We start from the raw sequence: 21,874 nt of genomic DNA on the forward strand, positions 1-21,874 counted from the left end.
TCAATCAAGAACGCTCCCATCTCTCTCTCTCTCTCGTTAACAGCCAACCACATTTTGTGGGGTTTCAATCAAGAACGCTCCCATTGCAAAGTGCTTCCATATCTTCTCGTGCCTATAAATAAGCTTGGAAGGAGCATTCCCTTCTCATCAAACACATACCTATTTCAGAGATCTTCACTTGTTTTTTAGGGAAAGAAGGAAAGATGAGTTCAAGAGTTTTGATGTTACTGGGTCTTTTGGTTGCTTGTGTTCTTCTCATTTCCTCGGAGGTGTCTGCCAGTCTATGTAATTAATCACTAAATGGTTAGTCAAAATTTAGGTGTCAACATCTCTCTCTCTCTCTCTCGTTAACAGCCAACCACATTTTGTGGGGTTTCAATCAAGAACGCTCCCATCTCTCTCTCTCTCTCTCTCTCGTTAACAGCCAACCACATTTTGTGGGGTTTCAATCAAGAACGCTCCCATTTGCAAAGTGCTTCCATATCTTCTCGTGCCTATAAATAAGCTTGGAAGGAGCATTCCCTTCTCATCAAACACATACCTATTTCAGAGATCTTCACTTGTTTTTTAGGGAAAGAAGGAAAGATGAGTTCAAGAGTTTTGATGTTACTGGGTCTTTTGGTTGCTTGTGTTCTTCTCATTTCCTCGGAGGTGTCTGCCAGAGAATTGGCTGAGACTACTTCCAAGGAAGAAGATGGTGAGCTATTTCTGCATTATGTTTCTTGTTGGCCATCTCCGTATTTCTGAAGCAATGCAGTACTTAATTTAATGGAAATCATATAATATGCACGGTATGTGCAAAATTCCTTCCACACAAGCTGCCTCGGAGAACGCCATGTGCATTTTCGTTATCATTTTTGGATTTTTATGAGTATATAACGTATTCATTCCATCGGGATTATTTTGCATGTCGAACTGAATTTACATTCAAGGCGTCCAAAATGAGGGGTAAACACAAACATATTTTTCTAAGTGAAACTCAGGATTTATTTGTATCATGCTAGTTATGAATCACCTAGTCACAGCATATAATCGATAATGGACTATACGCATTAGGTTTTATTAGGTTAAACCTATGCTACACAATAAAGAAATGAGTAGGATTCAATCGACGGTGCTCAAACCTTTCTTCTCCCATCATGGCTAATCCTAATCATAAGTACCTAGAAATGAAGAATTAAAGCTTCATTAGTACCTCAAATGTTAAGACTGATTAAACTTTCATTTTCTGTGTGCAGCGACATCCACCGCAACCACGGAGACAAATGATGTAAATGATGCCAAGTACGGGGGATACGGGGGAGGCCCGGGAGGCGGGTACGGAGGGGGCCCAGGCGGCGGGTACGGAGGGGGGCCTGGCGGCAGCTATGGAGGGGGCCCGGGGGGCGGGTACGGAGGGGGGCCTGGCGGCGGCTACGGAGGGGGCCCGGGTGGCAGGTACGGAGGGGGCCCTGGCGGCGGGTACGGAGGAGGCCCGGGCCGCGGTGGCTATGGCGGCGGCCGTGGAGGTTATGGAGGGTCCTGCCCCTACGGTTGCTGTGGCAGCGGAGAAGGATACTACGGTAGAGGTTGCAGGTGCTGCACTTATGCTGGTGAGGCTGCTGAGACCAAGCCAGAAGTGAAGCCTCAGAACTAAAACAACAACAACAACAACGCCTGGCACTGCCTATGCAATCGGTGTTGCATTAGCTAAAGATGGAGAAAATGCATCGTATTATGATGTGGTGCAATATGAGTGAGCTATGTAGTGCATATGAATAAAAGTGTGATTCTTGTATGGAGTGTATTCAATCAAATAAATAAAGTGGGTTTGTGTTGATGTTGGGTTGGCTAAACAACGATGTTAACGATGCAACCGTTGATCAAAAAAACATTTCATTTTTCAAAGCATAGAAATTTGATGTGTAAGGTTAATTAATATGCTTGCTATGTTGCATCTAGCATGCAATTTTCTTTTATACCTGAAATCGAATGCTATTTCAAAGGATAGTACCGATAGGTCAAAGTATAAGACGAAAAAAATTGCTAGCTACTTGAACTTAACCCCCGTCGAGTACTTCAACGCTTCTAATTCGCACACTTATATGCTATTTTTTTCATTACCAAGCACGTAACAACCTAAATAACACATATTAGAAAAGTACTCTATGCGTGGTGAAGCTATACAAATTCTCATAAATTAGGGATTGAGATTTTCTAACTTAACACGATAAATTATAAATTATAGGGTATAAACTTATCTATCTCTTCTTTACAATTACACATTACCATTTTTTTTTAAATAACCGTCATGTGAAACTTCAAGTTTAGTCCACCCCGTTGTGGGCGCGTTGGCTCGGGCGGACGTCCCCCATCTCGCTTCGGGGGGGGGGGGGGGGAGGTGTGTTCGATTCTCCACGCGCACATATTTGCGCAACTTAAGTGCGGCGCCGTGGGTGGTGGGTCCCTGCGCTAGTGTCGCCCCGAGTTTACGTCGCCGGCTGTCGGCTGTACGGCGGTTCCCGGGTCACCAAAAAAAAAAAAAACTTCAAGTTTAGTCATAATTCAAAATCTGCGAAAAGTATCCTGCCTCTCTCTCTCCCTCCCAAGTAAACGATCGTAGTGGTTGTGATCAGAGGGAGGGCAAAAGCGACGGCCAAAGTCCACCTTAAAAGCGGAAAGAGCTTGTCCCTACTGATCATTAGGCGACAAGAAGGCGCTCTTCGTCCCTCCTCACCAATCCGTTCACCACCCAAGAGCATTACTTACTCTTTCGAAAAGCCCATCGTTAAGTTTTTAGAGACGGTTACAGCAGCCGCCACCAAAGACTTGCATTAGGGACGGCTAACCCCGGTGCTCAAGGGTGGCCTTTGGTGGTTTAGTCGAGTATACGGAGAAGGTGGTGGGACGATGAACAAAAAGGAGAAAAAAAGGAGAAAGAGAGAGAAGGGAAAAGATAATAGGGCACACATGCATCGTCCCTAAAAAGGATAGTATTTTTTTATGCGAAAAAAAAGGATAGTATTGAAAGGTTAAGGTTAATGAATTTTGATTCTTAGTCTTGTTACCTCTTGCAAGCCCTCTTTCCCTTGGTGTCGTGTACAACGTAAGCTACTGTCTGAACCATTGTACGTTGATGACGCCCAAGTTACTATGGTAGCTCTTGAGATTGGGCATGTCTTGCGATTGGGCATGGCACTAGCTGATGCTGGAGCATTCCTTGAAGGTCATTAATTTAGCTACTTTGGAACTAGTAAAGTTGGGAGAGCTACAACCAAATATATTTATTTCTCATATTTTCAAGGTCTAGTAACTGTCGTTTAAGTTTCCAAAATCCTTATTTAATTGGAGTTATTTTTTGTAAAACTAGTTTGTCTTTACAATGAGTCTTGGTAATTACTCATGCTTGGAGGGTTACTCCACGTTCAAATATATAAGCATGCTATGATTAATGAAAAGGCAAGACTTGATTGATTCATAATTTATTTGAGCCTTGGCTCAAGATCAATAAGTTTTCTTGTTTTGCTCTTATCTCTTAGGTTGATTACCTACGAGTGGCGAGCATTGCTCTATATATGTCGAAACTTATTTAATAGAAAGATGTAGTAGTGGATAATTATAAGTAGGGAAAATACCACAAAAAATCATGAATTATGTCCATTGTGACATCAATACCCTAAATTTTACTTTGGGTCGCAAGAACCCCCAAACTTGTACCAGTATGGCGAAAATTACCTTTTGTCTACCATTGAAAGCTCTATACTTCGCACACCGTAACACTAATACCAAAAAAAATTTCGTGTCACCAATACACCCAAACTTGTATTGGTGACGGAGGGTAATTTTGTCAGAATCTACTAGAAATTTTTAGTTTCCAAAGTTTAAGGTTTTTGGTGGTAGACGAAGGGTATATTTGTGAGACTAATACAAGTTTAGGGGTTTTGGCGATAAAAAGTTCGAGATATTTGTATCACAATTGACATAGTTAAAGAGTTCCGGTGCCGTAGAAAAGATCAAGAAAGTAGTTTTACAGTGTGGATAATTTAACGTTTTTTGCAACACGAAAAAAATTGGAGTATTGGTATTAGAGTGGGCATAATTTACAATTTTCTGTGGCATTAACCCTTAGAAAGTACGAATGGTAGTAAATAAAGAGGCTATTATCTCCTTAGTTAGCCACTTGTGCAATCAATAAACCGACCTAGAGTCTTGAGAAAGCATAAATATCAAAATTTGGACGACTTATCGATTCTAAGTGTGGAGGCGCGCTTCGGATCGGAGAGATTTGATATACTGTCCCATATGATAAAAGCACGATGCTTCCAGCTCTTCTTGGCCCCTTCAAACTCAAATTAAAAATTTGATGCCTTGCACTCTTCTGGCAATACAAAATCAGCTAGCAATATCGGCCCATCAAGACAAAGTAGATATTGGATATACAATTGCACACTCACTGTTAACATACGGTATCTAAGGGTGCGTTTATTTCATCATCAACTCCATGATAAAAGGAAAATATCATCCGTGGAAATCAATTTCAAGAGAGAATAGTTAGTTTTTATTTGTTTTGTGGTTTAGGAAAAGTGATTTCCTTCTTATCAAAAAGAGAAACCGTTTTCCCTCGATTTAAGTTTGTTGTTTTCGGTCCATGAACAACGTTTTCCGTTAAATCGATTAGTTTTCCGTCATTTATTACCAAAAAGTTGGAAAACAATATTCCGAAAATAATTTTCTTTTGAATAAATGGACCCATGAGTATGTATAATTCTTTAATAGATTGATCTTTCGAAAAGTGATCGCTCATTCAATTTTAAGAGAGAGAGAAGTACAATGAATATTGACTAGCAGACAATTGAAATGAGAGGGGGTGGACCATGACCATGGAATCGATTTTGTCAAAGCTGACCCACCTCCATCACTCCCTCTGCCAAATGGGACGTCGGCATGCATGGCCTCTCCCACCATGCACAGATCTCAGTCTCATCTCTTGTTCCTCTTGCAAAATCTTATTTTTTAATATGTGTTACAATTCTTTGGATTTTTTCGTTCCCTTCAATAAAACTCCTTTGTGTCTTTAAAATCTTCTGCATCTGATCCATACAGATAACGTCTACAATATAGTAGGTTTATCTGAATTCTAGAAATAAACCTTGGCAATTGACCTAATTATGAGTCACATGGCTCAATTTAGGGAAAATTACCAAAAAAGTCATAAACCTTTTGCAGTTGTGCCAATTCAATCCTAAACCTTTTGCAAATCAGTCAATTCAGTTCTTTTGGCCGGCCGGCGCTGACGTGGCCGCCGGCCGGCTGACGTGGCGCCGGCCGGCGTCCACGTGACAATATTTTAATATTTTTTATTATTATTTTCGAATTTTTTTCTTTTTTTTTTCTTTTCCTTCTCCCCCCTGGCCTGTCCGGCCAGGGGGGAGGCTCGCCGGCGAGGGCCCGGCTCCGGCGAGGCGAGCCGGGCCCTCGCCGCCGCCGGGCGAGCGAGGCGGAGCTCACCATGGCCGGGCGAGCTCGCCTCGCCGGATCCGGCGAGGCGGAGCTCGCCCGCGGCGGCGAGGCCCGGCTCGCCCGGCCACAAGGCGAGCTCGGCCTCGCCGGAGCCGGGCGAGCTCGCCCGGCGGCGGCGAGGGCCCGGCTCGCCCAGCCCATGGCGAGCCGGGCCCTCGCCGCCGGCTCACCCAGCTCCGGCGAGGGCCCAACTCGCCTCGCCGGAGCTGGGCCCTCACCGGCGAGCCCCCCCTGGCCGGACAGGCCAGGGGGGAGAAGGAAAAGAAAAAAATTCGAAAGTAATAATAAAAAATATTAAAATATTACCACGTGGACGCCGGCCGGCGCCACGTCAGCCGGCCGGCGGCCACGTCAGCACCGGCCGGCCAAAAGGACTGAATTGGCTGGTTTGCAAAAGGTTTATGACTGAATTGGCCAAAAAAAAAGGTTTAGGACTGAATTGGCACAACTGCAAAAGATTTAAGACTTTTTTGGTAATTTTCCCCTCAATTTATGGTCCAATTGATCTTTGCCAACGATGTAAATGCTTTGATGCATGCCCAATTGTCGATTATTACACCATGTAGTATTCCGATGTGATATCATTTGTTGATTAAGTTTTGTTATAATCTCGGGTCCCTTCAATATGTGAATTTAATCTCACTAATAACTTTTAGTTTTGCATCTAAGCTTGTCACTAATCAAAATTAGAGGCTTCCAAGCAGTGACTTAAGCCTCGTATTGCTTAGGTATGCACAAGTGATATTGCATACACACCTGGTTCCACGAAAGGTAAGGCCATCTAGACCTCCCCTTTAGACGTGTCATGGGTCTTTTATATCACCTATGTTCCTCAAGCTTATGAGCTTAGTCTCGCTAATTGCTTTGGGTTTCATGCTTTGGTTTATCCTCATAAAATGACGTGATTTATTACAAGTCATTTTCAACAAGGCAATATAGACGACATCATAATTAAGTTGTACCGATTGGCCCGGGTAATACACGATATACTTTGACCATGTCTCGAGCTTCAATTAATTGTTGTGATTGAAATGCATTACAAGCTTTTGCGGGCGGCGACTTCTACATTCTAAAGCTTGGGGGGCAGTATCTTGTCATGTCAAGACTCATGATCCTTTAGACTAGTTTTAATTGATTGACTTAATTAGTCATCGTTGTTTCAAAGTCTAAAACTTTTGTTACGATCTTGCATTACGTGGGAGAATAATTCAGCACCTTCATTTCAGTTGAATGGACTTTTCTCATTGGTGATGAAAGTCTAGAACAACCGAAGCTTCATTGCTACAATACTTCCTCACCTGCCAATGTCAGAGAGATCGATGTTCGAGGACTTCACATAACCTTCAAAATCAATTTACATAGACATCGCGGTAATATCGCATTAGATACGTTTAAACAACATTACAAGAAATCACACACATGGCGTAAAAATAGAAATATGAATCTACGGATAGGATAATTTCATTTGGCTAGCGATGAAATGAAAACCCTACGGACTTCACTAGTTTTAACTCGATCTAATTAGATAATTATTTCAGAGCCCTCTCTCTAAATTGGAAGGTGATTGCAAGATGTTTATAGCGCGAGAACTTGCCATTTGAAGCAAAGTGCAAAGTGGGGGAATGATCCTTTCTCAAAATGCATGTCCAACGTCGATCTCATGATAAATAATCAGTAGGAAGAAGACAAAAAGCTTTCTCACCAAGTGGGATATATGCATTCTAATCAAGAGATACGATCTAACACTTCTGAATCAGACCTCTCTCTCTCTCTCTCTCTCTCTCTAACAGCCAACCACATTGTGCGGGGTCTCAATCAAGAACGCTGTGCAGATCTCACATGACCCATTTGCAAGTACTTCCATATCTTCTCGTGCCTATAAATAAGCTTGGAAGGAGCATTCCCTTCTCATCAACAATTCCTGAAAAGGGAACACAGAACACTTACCTTTTTTGAGAGCTCTTCATTTGTTTTCGAGGGAAAAAAAGGAGAAAAGATGAGTTCAAGAGTTTTGATTTTACTGAGTGTTTTGGTTTCTTGTGTTCTTGTCATCTCCTCGGAGGTGTCTTTCAGAGAATTGGCTGAGACTACTTCCAAGGTAGAAGATGGTTAGCTATTTTTGCATGATGTTTCTTGTTGACCCATCTCCCTCTTTTTCTGAAGCAATGGATATAAATGGAATTAGCATTATATAGCGATATGAGCATAATTTCGCCTACACAAGCTCGCCCGAGAATGCCATGTGCATTTTCGATACATTTTTGGAAGCAGAACCAGTCGAGCATAACGTCATTCATCCAGATAAGTTATACTAATTTTTACTTCTCTGTTGATTATGTCCACCTTGTGCTCTGGATGAATGACGTTATTATCTTAAATGCAGATTTAGCGCAGTCAACTAATTATGAGCATGATAACTTTTTCATGGCATTAGGATTATTCTGCATGTCGAACTAAATCTGCATTCACAGTGAACAAGATGAGGGGTCAACATAAACACATTTTACTGAGAGAAATTCAGGCTTCATTTGTGTTGTGCTAGTTAAGAATCGCCCGGTGTCAGCAAATCAACAATGGATTATACATTAGATTTTATGCAAACATATAGGTAATCAAAAACTACTTAGTTAAAATCCGGCTACTAATGATTGTAACTATATGATTTCGATCGGTGTTGTGCAATCGATGGTGCTCGGACATATCTCCTCCCATCATCGCGAATCCTAACCATAAGTATCTAGAAATGAATAATTTAAGCTTTATTAGTACGCCATTCCTTAAACTAATCAAACTTCCATTATCTATGTGCAGCGACATCCACCGCAACTACAGAGACGAATGATGTAAATGATGCCAAATACGGTGGATATGGAGGATACCAGGGCGGCAGAGAATACCCAGGCAGCGGGTCCAGAGGATACCCAGGTCAAGGTGGCCATGGCAGCGGCCGTGGAGGTTACGGACAATGCTGCCCCTACGGTTGCTGTGGCAGCAGACGACGACACTATGGTGGTGGAAGCTGCAGATGCTGCGCTTATGCTGGGGAGGCTGCTGAGACCGAGCCAGAAGAGAAGCCTCAGAACTAAAAGAACGACAACAAGGCCTGGCATTGCCATATGCAATCTGTGTTGTATTATTATTTTTTTTTGTGGGTCAAATGTTGCATTAGTTAAAGATGCAGGAAATGCCTCGTTTTATGATGTGGTGCGACCGTGCGAATTGAGTGAACTATGTAGTGCATATGAATAAAATGTGTAATTTGTGTATGGAGTCTCTTCAATCAAATATATAAGAGTGTCTGTATTGATTTTTGGTTTGGCTAAACAAACGGTATTAACAACACAGCCATCAGTCTATGAAAGATTTCATTTTTCCGAGCATATGAATTCAACATATAAGGTAAATTAGTATGCTTGCTACAATGCATCTGGCTAGTCATTTTGTTTTATATGTCGAAATTCTCTATTTATATAAAAAAAATAGTAAGATTTTCTTAAATCGATTGCATCATAAAGGACAATATCGATAGGTCAAAATACAAGACGAAAGAACATTGCCAACTCGTTGAACTCAATCTTTTTAGAGTACTTCAAACGCTTCTCCTTCTCACACTTACTCCTAATCTTTCATTACCAAGCATCTAATAACCTAAATGACGCATATAGAAAAGCACCCCTACACTGTCCACTGTATCAACTGTAAGTTGACCGGCCCGATTGGATTACTTTGCAATCGGTGGAGCTATGTAGATTCTCATGAATTAAGGATTGAGAACCTTTAGCTTATGAAGATAAATATAAAATGTAAATCTCTTATTGTTACCCATTAGCAACTCTTATAATAACCTGGACGCGTCAACAATTCAGTAGAAGAAAATTCAAATTTTAGACATAATCCAAGCTTTAGTTTGTTTGTTTCGTGGAAAATGAATAATTTGAAAAATATTTTCCTAAATTTGATCGCTTGTATTGCTTGAAATAATTAATCAATGGAAGATATTTTCATTATCGATAACAATTTATGTCTTGGAAGATATTTTCATTATCGATAACAATTTATGTCTAAATTTTTTTGTGTATAATGAAAATATTTTTTATTCATACATTTTTATAAGTGATACAAATTATCATTTTAGGAAAATATTTTTCAAATCATTTATTTTCTGCAAAACAAACAAAGCCCAAATTTGAGAATAATATCCTACCTTGATCCCCCAAAATAATACTAAAATAGTTAGATCTCCTGAATTACATAAAGAAGCCCTAGCAATTTACCTTATTACGAGACACGTGGCTCAATTTTTGATTAAGTTTCTTTAATTATCAATCTATTCCTTTTGTTGGGAGGGCACGACAAAAGCTCGATATATTCATCTCGGTAGCTCGCCAAGAGGGAGACCAAGCCCGCCAGCGTATTTAGATGGACCCACATTTACTCAAAGCTTAAGCCAATAAGTTAAGGACCAACTAAAATATATCAGTTACTCCACACCACACTAATTCCCTAATGTGTGACTTCTTTAACACAACTCAAACATGTATCTCAACAATCTCCCCTCATTTGTGAGTTCAATGTTAGGTTTGCTCTCCCATAATTCAGGTATCTTTATGCAAATATCTTAACTTGAATCTCCATCAATGCCGAACTTCATCCACAGTTTCTTTCTCCAGACCGAACCATGAAGTCTGCCATCAAGCCTGCGTTGCTACACCACAATGCCTACCGCCTGAAAATCCCATAGGTCACTAGATTCCTTCCTTGAGATATTCACTAGATATTGGCTCTGGTATCACGTGGCAAACCCTTTCAAAATCAAAAAGGGAAAAATCACGGTGTCTAGCTTTAGGGTTTCAAGCTTCAGCATTCCTAACTCCTTCAATAAGTGAATTTAATCTAACTAATTACTTTGTATTTTATATATAAACTTATCACTATTGAAACTTAGAGGTCTCGGAGCGGTGGCTTAAGCCTTGTATTGCTTAAGTACGCACAGGTGATATTGTACACATACCCGGTTTCACAAAAGGTAAGGCCGTATAGACTTCCCCTTTAGACGTGTCATAGGTCTTTTATATCACCTCCGTGCCCTCAAGCTTATGGAGCTTAGTCTCACTAATAGCTTTGGGTTTTACCCTGTAGTCTATCCTTATAAAATGCCGCGATTTATTACAAATCATTTTCAACATGGCAATATAAACACCATCAAAATTAAGCGGTATCGATCGGCCTTCCGTGATATACTTTGACCATGTCTCGAGCTTTAATTAATTGTTGTGATTGAAATGCAATAATAGCTTTTGCGGGCGGGTACTTCTACATTCTCAAAGCATGGGGTAAGTACCTTGTCATGTCATAATCGTTTAGACTAAGTAATTGTTCGATTTAATTAGTCATTATTGATTGCAGTCTAAAAGTTGCGTAGGGATCTTGCATTACGTTGGCGGATAATCCAGCACCTTCATTTCAGTCGAGTGGACTTTTCCGAATGGTGATTGAAGTCTAGAACAACCGAAGCTTCACTGCTACAATACTTCCTCACCAGTCACCTACCAATGTCAGAGAGATTTAATGTTCGAGGACTTTTGATAACCTTCCAATTGATCCTGAATAACTTATCAATTTACATAGACATCGCCATAACATCATGTTAGAGAAGTTTAAATTACAAGTAATCACATATGAAGTGTCAAAACCGGATAGGAAAATCTCATTTGGCTGTCAATGAAATGAAAACCCTATGCATGTCTTCAGTTTTAACTCTATTTAATCAGATAGATATATTCACAGACCTCTCTCTAAATTGGAAGGTGATTGCGACATGTTTGTGGCGCGAGAAGTTGCCATTTGAGGCAAAGTACAAAGTGAGGGAGCAATCCGGTCTAAAAATGCACATCCAACGTCGATCTCATGATAAATAATAAGTAGAAAGAAGACGAGCTTTCTCATTAAGTGGAATATATGCGTTCAAATCAAGAGATAAGATCTAACACTTCTGAATCAGACCCACCCCCCTCTCTCTCTCTCTCTCTCTCTCTCTCTCTCTCTCTCTCTCTCTCTCTCTCTCTCCAACAGCCAACCACATTGTGTGGGGTCTTAATCAAGAACGCTGTGCAGATCTCACACGCAATCTCAGCCATTTGTAAAGTACTTCCATATCTTCTCGTGCCTATAAATAAGCTTGGAAGGAGCATTCCCTTCTCATCAAAATTTCCTGAATAGGGAACAAAGAACACATACCTATTTGAGAGATCTTCACTCGTTTTTAGGAGAAAAGGAAGTATGAGTTTTCGAGTCTTGATTTTACTGGGTGTTTTAGTAGCTTGTGTTCTTCTCATCTCCTCGGAAGTCTCTGCCAGAGAATTGGCTGACTACTTCCAAGGAAGATGATGGTGAGCTATTTCTGCATTATGCATCTTGTTGATCCATCTTCCTATTTTTCTGAGCCAATGCATTACCTAATTTAATGGAATTCTTATTATACACATGGAACGTGCAAAACTTTTGTCTACACAAGTTGGCCCGGAGAACGTCATGTGCATTTTCGTTACATTTTTTTGGATTGTTATGAGCATTTAATGTATTCAATCCATTAGGATTATTTTGCATGTCAAAGTGAATTTGCATTCACAATGTACAAAATGAGGGGTAAACACAGACATATTTCACTAAGCAAAACTCAGGCTTCATTTGTATCATGCTAGTTATGAATCACCTTGTCGCAACATAATCGACAATGGATTATATGCATTAGGTTTGCATAAAACCTATGCTATATACTAAAGATATGTTTAGGATTCAATCAACGGTGCTCAAACATATCTTCTCCCACATGCCAATCCTAATCATAACTACCTAGAAATGAAGAATTAAAGCTTTGTTGTACGTCAAATGTTAAGCCTGATTAAACTTCATTTTCTATGAGCAGCGCCATCCACCGCAACTGCGGAGACAAATGATTTAAATGATGCCAAGTACAGCGGATACGGAGGATACCCGGGTGGTGGGTACAGAGGATATCCGGGCGGCGGTGGACCCGGAGGATACACGAAATGGTGAATACGGAGGATACCCAGGTCGCAGTGGCTATGGCGGCGGCCATGGAGGTTATGGACAGCGCTGCCCCTACGGTTGCTGTGGCAGCAGATGAGGATACTGCGGTGGTGGAGATTGCAGGTGCTGCACTTATGCTGGTGAGGCTGCTGAGACTGAGCCAGAAGAGAAGCCTCAGAACTAAAAGAACAACAACGAGGCCCGGCATTGCATATGCAATCTGTGTTGCATTAGCTAAACATGCAGAAAATGCCTCGTATTATGATGTGGTGCGATATGAGTGAGCTGTGTTGTGCATATAAATAAAACGTGCGATGTGAGCATGGAGTGTCTTTAATAAAATATATAAGAGTGTTTGTGTTGATCTTGGGTTGGCCAAACAACAACGTTAACAGTAAGTTGGTTGATGAAAGATTTCATCTTTCCGAGCATATAAATTCGACGTATAAGGTAAATTAATATGCTTGCTCCATCACGTCTAGCTATCAATTTTCTTTCATATGTCATTATCAACTTAAAAAATAATAAAATTTCCTAAAATCGAATGCATCTTAAAGGACAATATCGATAGGTCAAAACACAAGATGAAAAAATTGCTTGCTAGTTGAATTTAATCCTTTTAGAGTACTTCCTTTTTTTTTTTTTGAATAACCTTGTAGAGTACTTAAAACGGTTCTATTTTGTATACTTATATGCTATTTTTGCATTACCAAGCATGTAATAACCCAAATGACGCATATTAGAAAAATACTCTATGCATAATGAAGCTATATAAATTCTCATGAATTAAGGATCGAGATTTTCTGACTGAACATGATAAATTATAGGATATAAGCCTATCCCTTCTTTACAGTTACACATTAGTCTTTTTTTTAATAACCGTTCCATGAAACTTTAAGTTTAGTCATAATTCAAAATTTGTGAAAAGTATCCTACCTTAATCCCACAAATTCTCTCTCTCTCTCTCTCTCCCAAATAAACGATCGTAGCGGTTGTGATCAGATCATCAAGGGAATTGCTTGTCGGATCGAGGTCATCTACATCACGCCGACCTCCGATTTCATGTTTTCGAACATGCACAAAGAAGTTCGTTTGTTCAGGCTTGCACGCACATTCAGAAGGAGGGGAAACACCACACTGCTAAAAGAGGGAGAGCAAGTGACGGGCAAAGTCCCCCCTAAAAGCGAAAAAGCTTGTCCCTACTGATCTTTAGGCGACAAGAAGGCGCTCTTCGTCTCTCATCACCAATACACTCACCACCCAAGATCATTAGGGATGGCTAACCCCGGTGCTTAAGGATGGCCTTTGGTGGTTTAGTCGAGTATATGGAGAAGTTGCTGCGAAGATGAACAAAAAGGAGAAAAAAATGCGAAAGAGAGAGAAGAGAAAAGATAGTAGGACACACATGCATCTGCCCTAAAAAGGATAGTATTGGAAGGTCAATGAATTTTGATTCACTTTGCGTCACGCACAATGTAAGCTGCTGTCTGAATCATTGTACGTACAAAGGCCTAAGTCGGTATGGTATCTCTTGCGAGCGGGCATGGCAATAGCTAAAAGCTTGAAACATAATTGCTAGCCATATCAAAATTGTCTATCGAATTTATTCATTAAGTAATGGGACGAGATTCTTGTTGGGTCGTTGAATGAGGCCTATCAATGTAATTAAACTATCATACATAGATCGTTGTATCATTACTCGACAAATTAATTCGATTTACAAAGTCTTAGTATCCCTAACGAGTGGTGGGTCCCACTAAATACGATGATTAAGATGCATTTTAGAACTGACAAAGATTAGTCCCACTTACGATGGGAATCTCTCACCCCGTTGGCCTCTTGGAATTGAGCTTTGCTTGGTGGGTGGGCTACGTCTGTCCATTCTTGCTTCTTAAGCCTTTTCCTTGGGTGAGTCAATCACTTCCTTTTCTTGGGTCACCGCCTTGGGGTACTTCGAGTGATCATCACAGGACAGGAAGCATAAATGGTCTCAAAGAAGGTGTTGAAGTATTGCCTCATATCGCTTGATAACGGGTCCTAAATATTCTTTTATATTTATGTGATATCTCTTCACCTATTAGCTTAAACTTTTGGATTGGACTTTCTAACATGGTATCAGAGCTAGGAGGTCATGAATTCAAATATTCTAGGCTCGTATTTACCTCCCCAATTAAATATTTTCACGCCTAGTACTAGGTAAAAAAAAAGACTAGACTAAGCGTGAGGGAATTGTTAGGGAAATTTGATTGCTAATGAAGATAGAGAAATAGTAATAGATCCTTAATGCTTTGATGTGTGATGACAATCACTGTCCTTAAGGTATTATTTGCCCTCACAATTGTTACTGCTGAGTTTAGAATAAATATACCTCCAGGGTATACACCAAAGCCGCAGAGAAACGAATTCAGTAATTACTCAATTTCTCTATTGGAATTTCACCTTTACTGTGTAGTTAAAGTTGTGTGTACGAAAAGAGAAGAAAAGAGAGTTCCGAAGAAATAGTAGTTATGAACAATTGTAGTTACAATAAATAATGTTCGATTTGGTATCTATTCATGTAATATCCTAAAAATTCGACACATTTTGGTGATATATGAAATGGTGATTTCATCGATTGCTCTATTAGTAATTCTTACTCTGGTCTGATCGCCCAGAGAATACTAACCAAAGGGGAAAGACTACTGATGACTTATTTCTAAAAGTCACCCGTTAGTTTGAGATTTACTATAATTGCGATTAATCAAATTTGGCCACAAATTACGATCCGATTTTAATATCGAATTCTCAAGGATTTTCGGACCGAACCTTATACGCCGCCTCGTGATTTTATGAGTTTGCTTATGAAAATTTCAAAATTTGACATAGTGGGACACGGGTCGATCAAGGAAGAATTTAGGGATAGTTTATTTTATTTTATTTTAATTTTTTTGGGCTTGATAATGTTGACTTTTCTTCCTCTCTCTCTCTCTCTTCCCTTCCCCCTTTCTCGGCTGAACGCCCACCGACTCCCCACCAAACCCCATCATTTCCCCCACTTCTTCTTCTTCTTCTCTCTCTCTTCTTCTTCTTTTCTTTTCTTCTTCTTCGTTCTTTCTCCTTCCGCTCGGCTTCTCCATTTGCTGTTGCTCACCGCCGCTCATTCTCACCGGACCAGCCACCGCCGAGAGCCACTCCACCCCGCCACTGAACCACCGCCACCCCAGCTCCGTCTCAGGCCGTGTAGCGCCGCCCCCAGCTGTCCGGAACCTCCCGTCGTCGGCCCGTTTCAGCCGGGTGCGAGAAATGTCCATCGCCGGTCTCGCCCTCCGTCCGCCTCCGCCGCTTGTCGCCGCTGTCCGGCACCCCAAACCACCACCACCAGCTTTCATTACGTCCTTAGATCAACCCCCGAGCCGACCCGAACAAACCCGAACAGCCACCTACAGCTGCTCCTCCGTCGCGTCGTCCACCGCCGTTCTCGCTCGCCGTTCTTCCCCGCCGCTGCAGCTGCTGGTCTGCTGCTGTCCAGCCGCCAAGCCGCCGCCATCAGCTGCCGTTCCACGCCCGGAACAGCCCCGAGCAGCCCCTGAACAGCCCCACAGCAGCCGCTCCCTTCACCGCGCTCATTTGCCGTCGTCCGCCGCCCGCCGAACCCGAACCGGAAACCACCGCGGACAGCCGTACTGCCGCCGTCGTCCTCGCGGTAACGCCGTTGTTAGACGAGTAAGTTAACCCTAATCCCGTGTTTAGGATGTTAAACTTGCTTAGGGTAGTTTAATTTAGGTTTAGATTAAGTTAATGGTTATTTAAGTAAGTTTAGTGTATAAGTTATTATTGGATTATTATATAACCTTTGGCGATAGGTTATCGTTCGTATAATAAGTTCTCTTTGAATGTGGCGACAGGTTATTAGGGATTGGATGATAGGTTATCGGTGTTTTTAGCGATAGGTTATCGATAATGGTTCGATAAGTTATGATTATTTACGTGATAGACGATCGTTGTATTTGTGATAAGTTATCGCTATTTTGATGATAAGTTATCAATTATTTTATTATTATTGATTATTTTATTAAATATATTAATTTTCGGAATTAAATATTGATATTTTATTTAAAATAATATTAAAAATAATTTATTTCCGAAAATTAAATATGAATATTTGAATGATTTTTAATACCAAATTGTGATTTTTATGCTTGGATTATGATGCTTATGCTAAGAATTGTCGTGTTAATTAATTAGTATAGCTAAATGATTATAATAACTATTTTCAAGAAAAGATTTCGAGTTTTCGAAAATGAATATTTGTCATCGCTATGTCTACAAAATGAATTTGATGTCATGAGAAAGAACGCATGTTTGAAATGAGATTTACAAATCGATTGACTGTGTGCATGTGTGACCACTTGGTATTGTTGTGTGACATTGATGTGAGCACGATTCATGTATGTATTGGCTAAATGAAAAGATAAGAATTGATCTGAATGCTTGTGTGCTCGTGTGGTCACACGTCGGAGCCGTCTTGCCGTAGATCGCTTGACGATGCCTGATTTATCGGGGTCTTGCTGTAGATCGCTTGACAATACTCGATTTATCGGATGCCTGGAGATTATCTGGACTGCCGATACTCCGGATGCCTTGTCGTGGCCCGAGGTCGGACTTGATGCTCCTTACGGGATACCATCTTACTGCAGATCATTTGATGTTGCCGTATTGGAATGCCGTCTTACTGTAGATTGTTTGACGATGCCGTGCCCGATGGGGCGGGACAATGTCCGGTTATGCCGGAAGGCTGCTATTTTGCTGCAGATCGCTTGATGCATAATAGCCCCGAGGGGGCGTAATAACTAAAATACGTGTAATGCATAGTGCTTGATTATGGGGTAGAAATTACTATGCATGGTATGGGACGTGCCCAAGTGGGTTTTGCCTCATAATCGAGACACGCGCGACTGTGATGCATTGATGTATGCGAATTCTTATTATATGCTCTGGTTATGTGATATGTTTGATGCATCGCTATGGCATATGACTACCTATGCCATGCATTATATGTGTGTCAAAGCAGGGTAAGGATGCCTGTGGTTGATTAATAACTTGTGTCCAGTGCGTGGTCGCGTGATTAGGGACCCCTGAGGCGAGTTGGCCTTCTAAACGGGGCTTAGGCCGTTAACTTATTGAGACTTTCGTCTCATTTGTTGTTGTTAACCATTTTTCAGGCCCTTAGCATGTTGATGCACCCAGCTTGGTTCAGGGTGTTTGGAAGCTGGCTTTTTGGGATCGACCTGTTGGTGAAGTAGATTGGCCCCAGCCTAGTATCTTTTTGTTGACTTTTGTGGTAATGCCTGAAGTGGGCCCGTAAAAATGTTCCCGGGAGTTAATCAAGTGAATATTAAAAATGGTGTTGTTGTTTAACTATTGTGAATCGTTTTCCTATCTATCCCTATTTATTGTAGTTGTCCGGGTGATTGTTGTTATCGCTTCCGCATGCGTAATTAAAAGATAAAATGAAGGGTCGACGATGAGTCCTGGGACGTCGCATCGTGACGACCATAGTGGGATGTTGCGCATCCGTAGGGTTCGGGGCGTGACAATTCACAGTCAACTAATCAACACACCTTTGGGAATAGGTATCTTATCCTCAACCATCACCACTCTTCAGGTTAAAAATAACTTCTGTTCATAATCACCAATAACTTCTTTTTAGGATGAAGAGTCACCTCTTTTCATAATCAAGAGTCACATATTCTCGGAATAAGAACACTATGAGTGCCATAACTTTCGTACGGCGTTCACTTGAGTGTCATAACTTTTTTTTGCTCATTTGAGTATCACAAATTTGAAAAATTGATCACTTGAGTGCCATCGGCGATTTGTCTCGCCGAAAAATCCGACGTGGACGCCGGTTGTCTTACGTGGCTTTGCCGAAGCTAACGTGGATAATTTTTTTATATTTTTTAAATTTTTTATTCATTTTTTTTGCAATTTTTTTTTAATGCCAGCGAAGGTCACCGGCGACCCTCGCCGATTGTGAAGGCCTCGCCCAGATTGGGCAAGGGCCGCCTTGTCCTTGGCCGCAAAGGACCTAGGCAATGCCATCGTGGCCTTGCCAGTGGCGAGCGAGGCCGCAATGTCATATAGATTAGTCTTAATTTTAAGATAAAAGAAGACCCCAAAAAATATTAGATTGCTTTAGTGTGTTTATTTGCTTTATTTCCTTACAACTTAGGCTGCGAATAGTAACCATTTTGTTTTAGAAATCAATTTCTGGCCAGAAATTGATTTTTCTATTTCTGTTCCTGGAGGAGTTCCTTAGCAAAAAAACACTTTTGATAACGACACAAAATTTCTGTTCCAGAAACAAAAATTTGTTTGATAACGACACAAAATTTTTTCTTCTCGGGTGGTTGGCGGGCGGTGGATGGTGACGGGAGAAGGGCGGGCGGCGGCGGAAGACGGTGGCCGGCGGTGGGAGGCGGGCGGCGGCTGGAGGACGGTGGCCGACGGTGGGAGATGGTCGTCGATGGACGACGGGCGACGGCCAACGGTGGTCGGCTGTTGGAGGCGGGTGGCGGCCAAAAGAGGGCAACCGGCAGCGGGAGACGGTGGCCGGTGGATGGCGGCCGGCGGTGGGAGGCAGGCGGCGGTGGGAGGAGGGCGGCCGGTGGTGGGAGATGGTGGCCGGTGGACGACGGCTGGCGGTGGGAGGTGGGCGGTGGTGGCGGGAGGAGAGAGGCCGGGGGTGGGAGGCGGGTGGCAGCGGGAGACGGTGGCAGGCCTACGGCGGTCAGCGGTCTGCAGTGGGAGGTGGGCGGCGGCCAAAGGTGGGCGGCGGTGGCGGGAGGAGGGAGGCCGGTGGTGGGAGGCGGGAGACAGTGGTTGGTGGTGGGGCCGCCAGTAGGGGGAGGAGGGTAGGCGACGGCAGGAGACGGTGGCCGGCAGCGGCGGCGGCAAGAGACGGTGGCCGGCGGCGGGTAGTGTCTGTCGGCGGGTGGCGGCCACCAGCAATGGACAGCGGGTGAGCGACCAGCTAGTAGTGAGGGAAAGTGATGAGAAGAACAAAAAAATTTTGTTTCTCATTTCTGTTCCAGAAATAGAGAAACAAAAAATTTTAATTTCTGATTTCTGTTCCAAATCTATTTCTGGAACAAAAATTTATTCCAGAAATAGAAATTGGAATTTCGTTACCAAACGGATTTCTGTTCCAAACCTATTTCTGGAACAGAAATAGAGAAACAGAATGGTTACCATTCGCGGCCTTATTTGCTTGCTTTGTTAATTCATTGTTAATTTTATTGATTGCGCACCCGCATGATCACCTATTGTATGTTAATGGATAAGTTAAAATTAATTCAAGCTGCTTGCAAAATATTTTTTTGAAAATAAAAGAGAAAAGGTACCGAAATGGTATTAGAGTAATCTAGCGTAATCAAGTCCCCGAACTCATAATCTCTTATTCGTATGAGTAAAGTAAATCTCTCAATACTTACTTGGGTTTCTAATCTACCCACCAAATATAGATTAGTGGCGACTCCTAATTGAAATGATCTTGCATGTTAAGAACTTGAACCATAAGTCGCGAATTGATATGGGCTTAGGAGAGCTCGAGTTAAGTTCAGGCATAATAATCCATTAGCCGAATCCCTAGGTGGTGCATCTGAGGGTAGGTCGCGACATAAGTGAAACTCAAGCTTCATTTGTATCATGCTAGTTATGAATCACCATGTCGCAACATAATCAACAATGGATTATATGCATTAGGTTTGCAGAAAACGTATGCTATATAATAAATATATGATTAGGATTCAATCGACAGTGCTCAAACATGTCTTCTCCCATCATGGCCGATCCTCATCATATATACATAAAAATGAAGAATTAAAGCTTTGTTGTACATCAAATGTTGAGCCTGATTAAGCTTCATTTTCTACGTGTAGCGACATCCACCGCAACCGCGGAGACAAATGATGTAAATGATGCCAAGTACGGCAGATATGGAGGATACCCAGGTGGCGGGTACGGAGGATATCCGGGCCGCAGTGGATACGGAGGATACCCAGGCGGTGGATACGGAGGATATCCAGGCCGTGGTGGCTATGGCGTCGGCCGTGGAGGTTATGGACAGCGCTGCCCCTACGGTTGCTGTGGCAGCAGACGAGGATACTGTGGTGGTGGTGGTTGCAGGTCCTGCACTTATGCTGGTGAGGCTACTGAGACTGAGCCAGAAGAGAAGCCTCAGGACTAAAAGAACAACAAGGCCTGGCATTGCCATATGCAATCTGTGTTGCATTTGCTAAATATGGAGAAAATGCCTCGCATTATGATGTGGTGCGATATGAGTGCGCTACGTAGTGCATATAAATAAAATGTGTGATCCTTGTGTGGAGCGTCTTTAATAAAATATATGAGCGTGTTTGTGTTGATCTTGGGTTGGCTAAACAACGACATTAACGATACAATTGCTGGTTCATGAAAGATTTCATCTTTCCGAGCATATAAATTCGACGTGTAAGGTAAATTAATATGCTTGCTCCATCCCTCTAGCTAGCAATTTTCTTTCATGTGTCAAAGATTTCTTTATCAACTTAAAAAATAATAAAATTTCCTAAAACTGAGTGCATTTTAAAGGACAATATCGATAGGTTAAAACACAAGACGAAAAAATTGCTGGCTAGTTGAACTTAATCCTTGTAGAGTATTCAAACGATTCTACTTCGCACATTCATATGCTATTTTTGCATTACCAAGCCTTTAATTACCTAAATGACACATATTAGAAAAACACTCTATTCATAGTGAAGCTATATAAATTCTCATGAATTAAGGATTGAGATTTTCTAACTTAACACGATAAATTATAAGGGAAAATTATCAAAAAATTCCTAAACCTATTACAATTGTGCCAATTCGGTCCTTAAACGTTTTGCATTTGCGCCAATTCAGTCCATCCAATCAATTTTGATCGACTAGCGCTGACATGGACACCGGTCGACGCTAACGTTGACAATATTTAATAATATTTTATATTTCGAATGTTTTATTAATTTTTTCTTTTCTTTTTCTTCCTTATTTTTTTTTCGCTAGTGAGGGCCACAAAGCCCTCTCCGATCACTAGTGAGCTAGGGTCACAGCCCTCGTTCAGATCTAGGCAAGGCCAGCCTTGCTATGGCCTCATCGACCAAGGTGAAAGTGGCCTCGCGAAGCCCATATCACAAAAGGCGGTAGCAAGCAAGTCTGGCCTCGCACCTAGATCGCGAGGCGCGGCCATGGACGAAGGCGGCCATGGCCTCGCCAGCCGCAAGCAAGGCCTCCTCGCCCATGGCCCACAGGCCACACCCTTATT

The 21,874-nt window shown here is 41.9% G+C and overlaps 2 protein-coding genes and 1 pseudogene across 2 annotated transcripts; all 3 read left to right on the forward strand.

Annotated features, from left to right (window-relative positions):
* Positions 1–412: 412 nt before the first annotated feature.
* On the forward strand, positions 413–1,819 carry LOC115665498 (dormancy-associated protein 2-like). Its single transcript, XM_056302378.1, has 3 exons — positions 413–697; positions 1,239–1,389; positions 1,438–1,819. Exons 1-3 carry the CDS (start codon positions 586–588, stop codon positions 1,634–1,636), a joined length of 462 nt encoding a protein of 153 aa, XP_056158353.1. The 5' UTR covers positions 413–585; the 3' UTR covers positions 1,637–1,819.
* Positions 1,820–7,495: 5,676 nt separating this feature from the next.
* LOC130140995 (glycine-rich protein-like) lies at positions 7,496–8,585 on the forward strand. Its single transcript, XM_056321563.1, has 2 exons — positions 7,496–7,607; positions 8,311–8,585. Exons 1-2 carry the CDS (start codon positions 7,496–7,498, stop codon positions 8,583–8,585), a joined length of 387 nt encoding a protein of 128 aa, XP_056177538.1.
* A 3,144-nt stretch (positions 8,586–11,729) lies between these two features.
* On the forward strand, positions 11,730–20,944 carry LOC115680742 (cold and drought-regulated protein CORA-like; annotated as a pseudogene).
* The last annotated feature ends 930 nt before the right edge of the window (positions 20,945–21,874 follow it).

This window comes from Syzygium oleosum, unplaced genomic scaffold, assembly GCF_021117445.2.
Source record: "Syzygium oleosum isolate NSW1041296 unplaced genomic scaffold, Sole_v2.1 Sole_v2.23, whole genome shotgun sequence".
NCBI lineage: Eukaryota > Viridiplantae > Streptophyta > Magnoliopsida > Myrtales > Myrtaceae > Syzygium > Syzygium oleosum.

Excerpts from the sequence above, each read along its gene's own strand:
- LOC115665498 (XM_056302378.1), top strand. The coding sequence starts at position 586 with ATGAGTTCAAGAGTTTTGATGTTACTGGGTCTTTTGGTTGCTTGTGTT. Across the intron at positions 698-1,238 it reads TACTTCCAAGGAAGAAGATG|CGACATCCACCGCAACCACG; the intron begins GTGAGCTATTTC and ends TTCTGTGTGCAG. Across the intron at positions 1,390-1,437 it reads GGAGGGGGCCCGGGGGGCGG|GTACGGAGGGGGCCCTGGCG; the intron begins GTACGGAGGGGG and ends CCCGGGTGGCAG.
- LOC130140995 (XM_056321563.1), top strand. The coding sequence starts at position 7,496 with ATGAGTTCAAGAGTTTTGATTTTACTGAGTGTTTTGGTTTCTTGTGTT. Across the intron at positions 7,608-8,310 it reads TACTTCCAAGGTAGAAGATG|CGACATCCACCGCAACTACA; the intron begins GTTAGCTATTTT and ends ATCTATGTGCAG.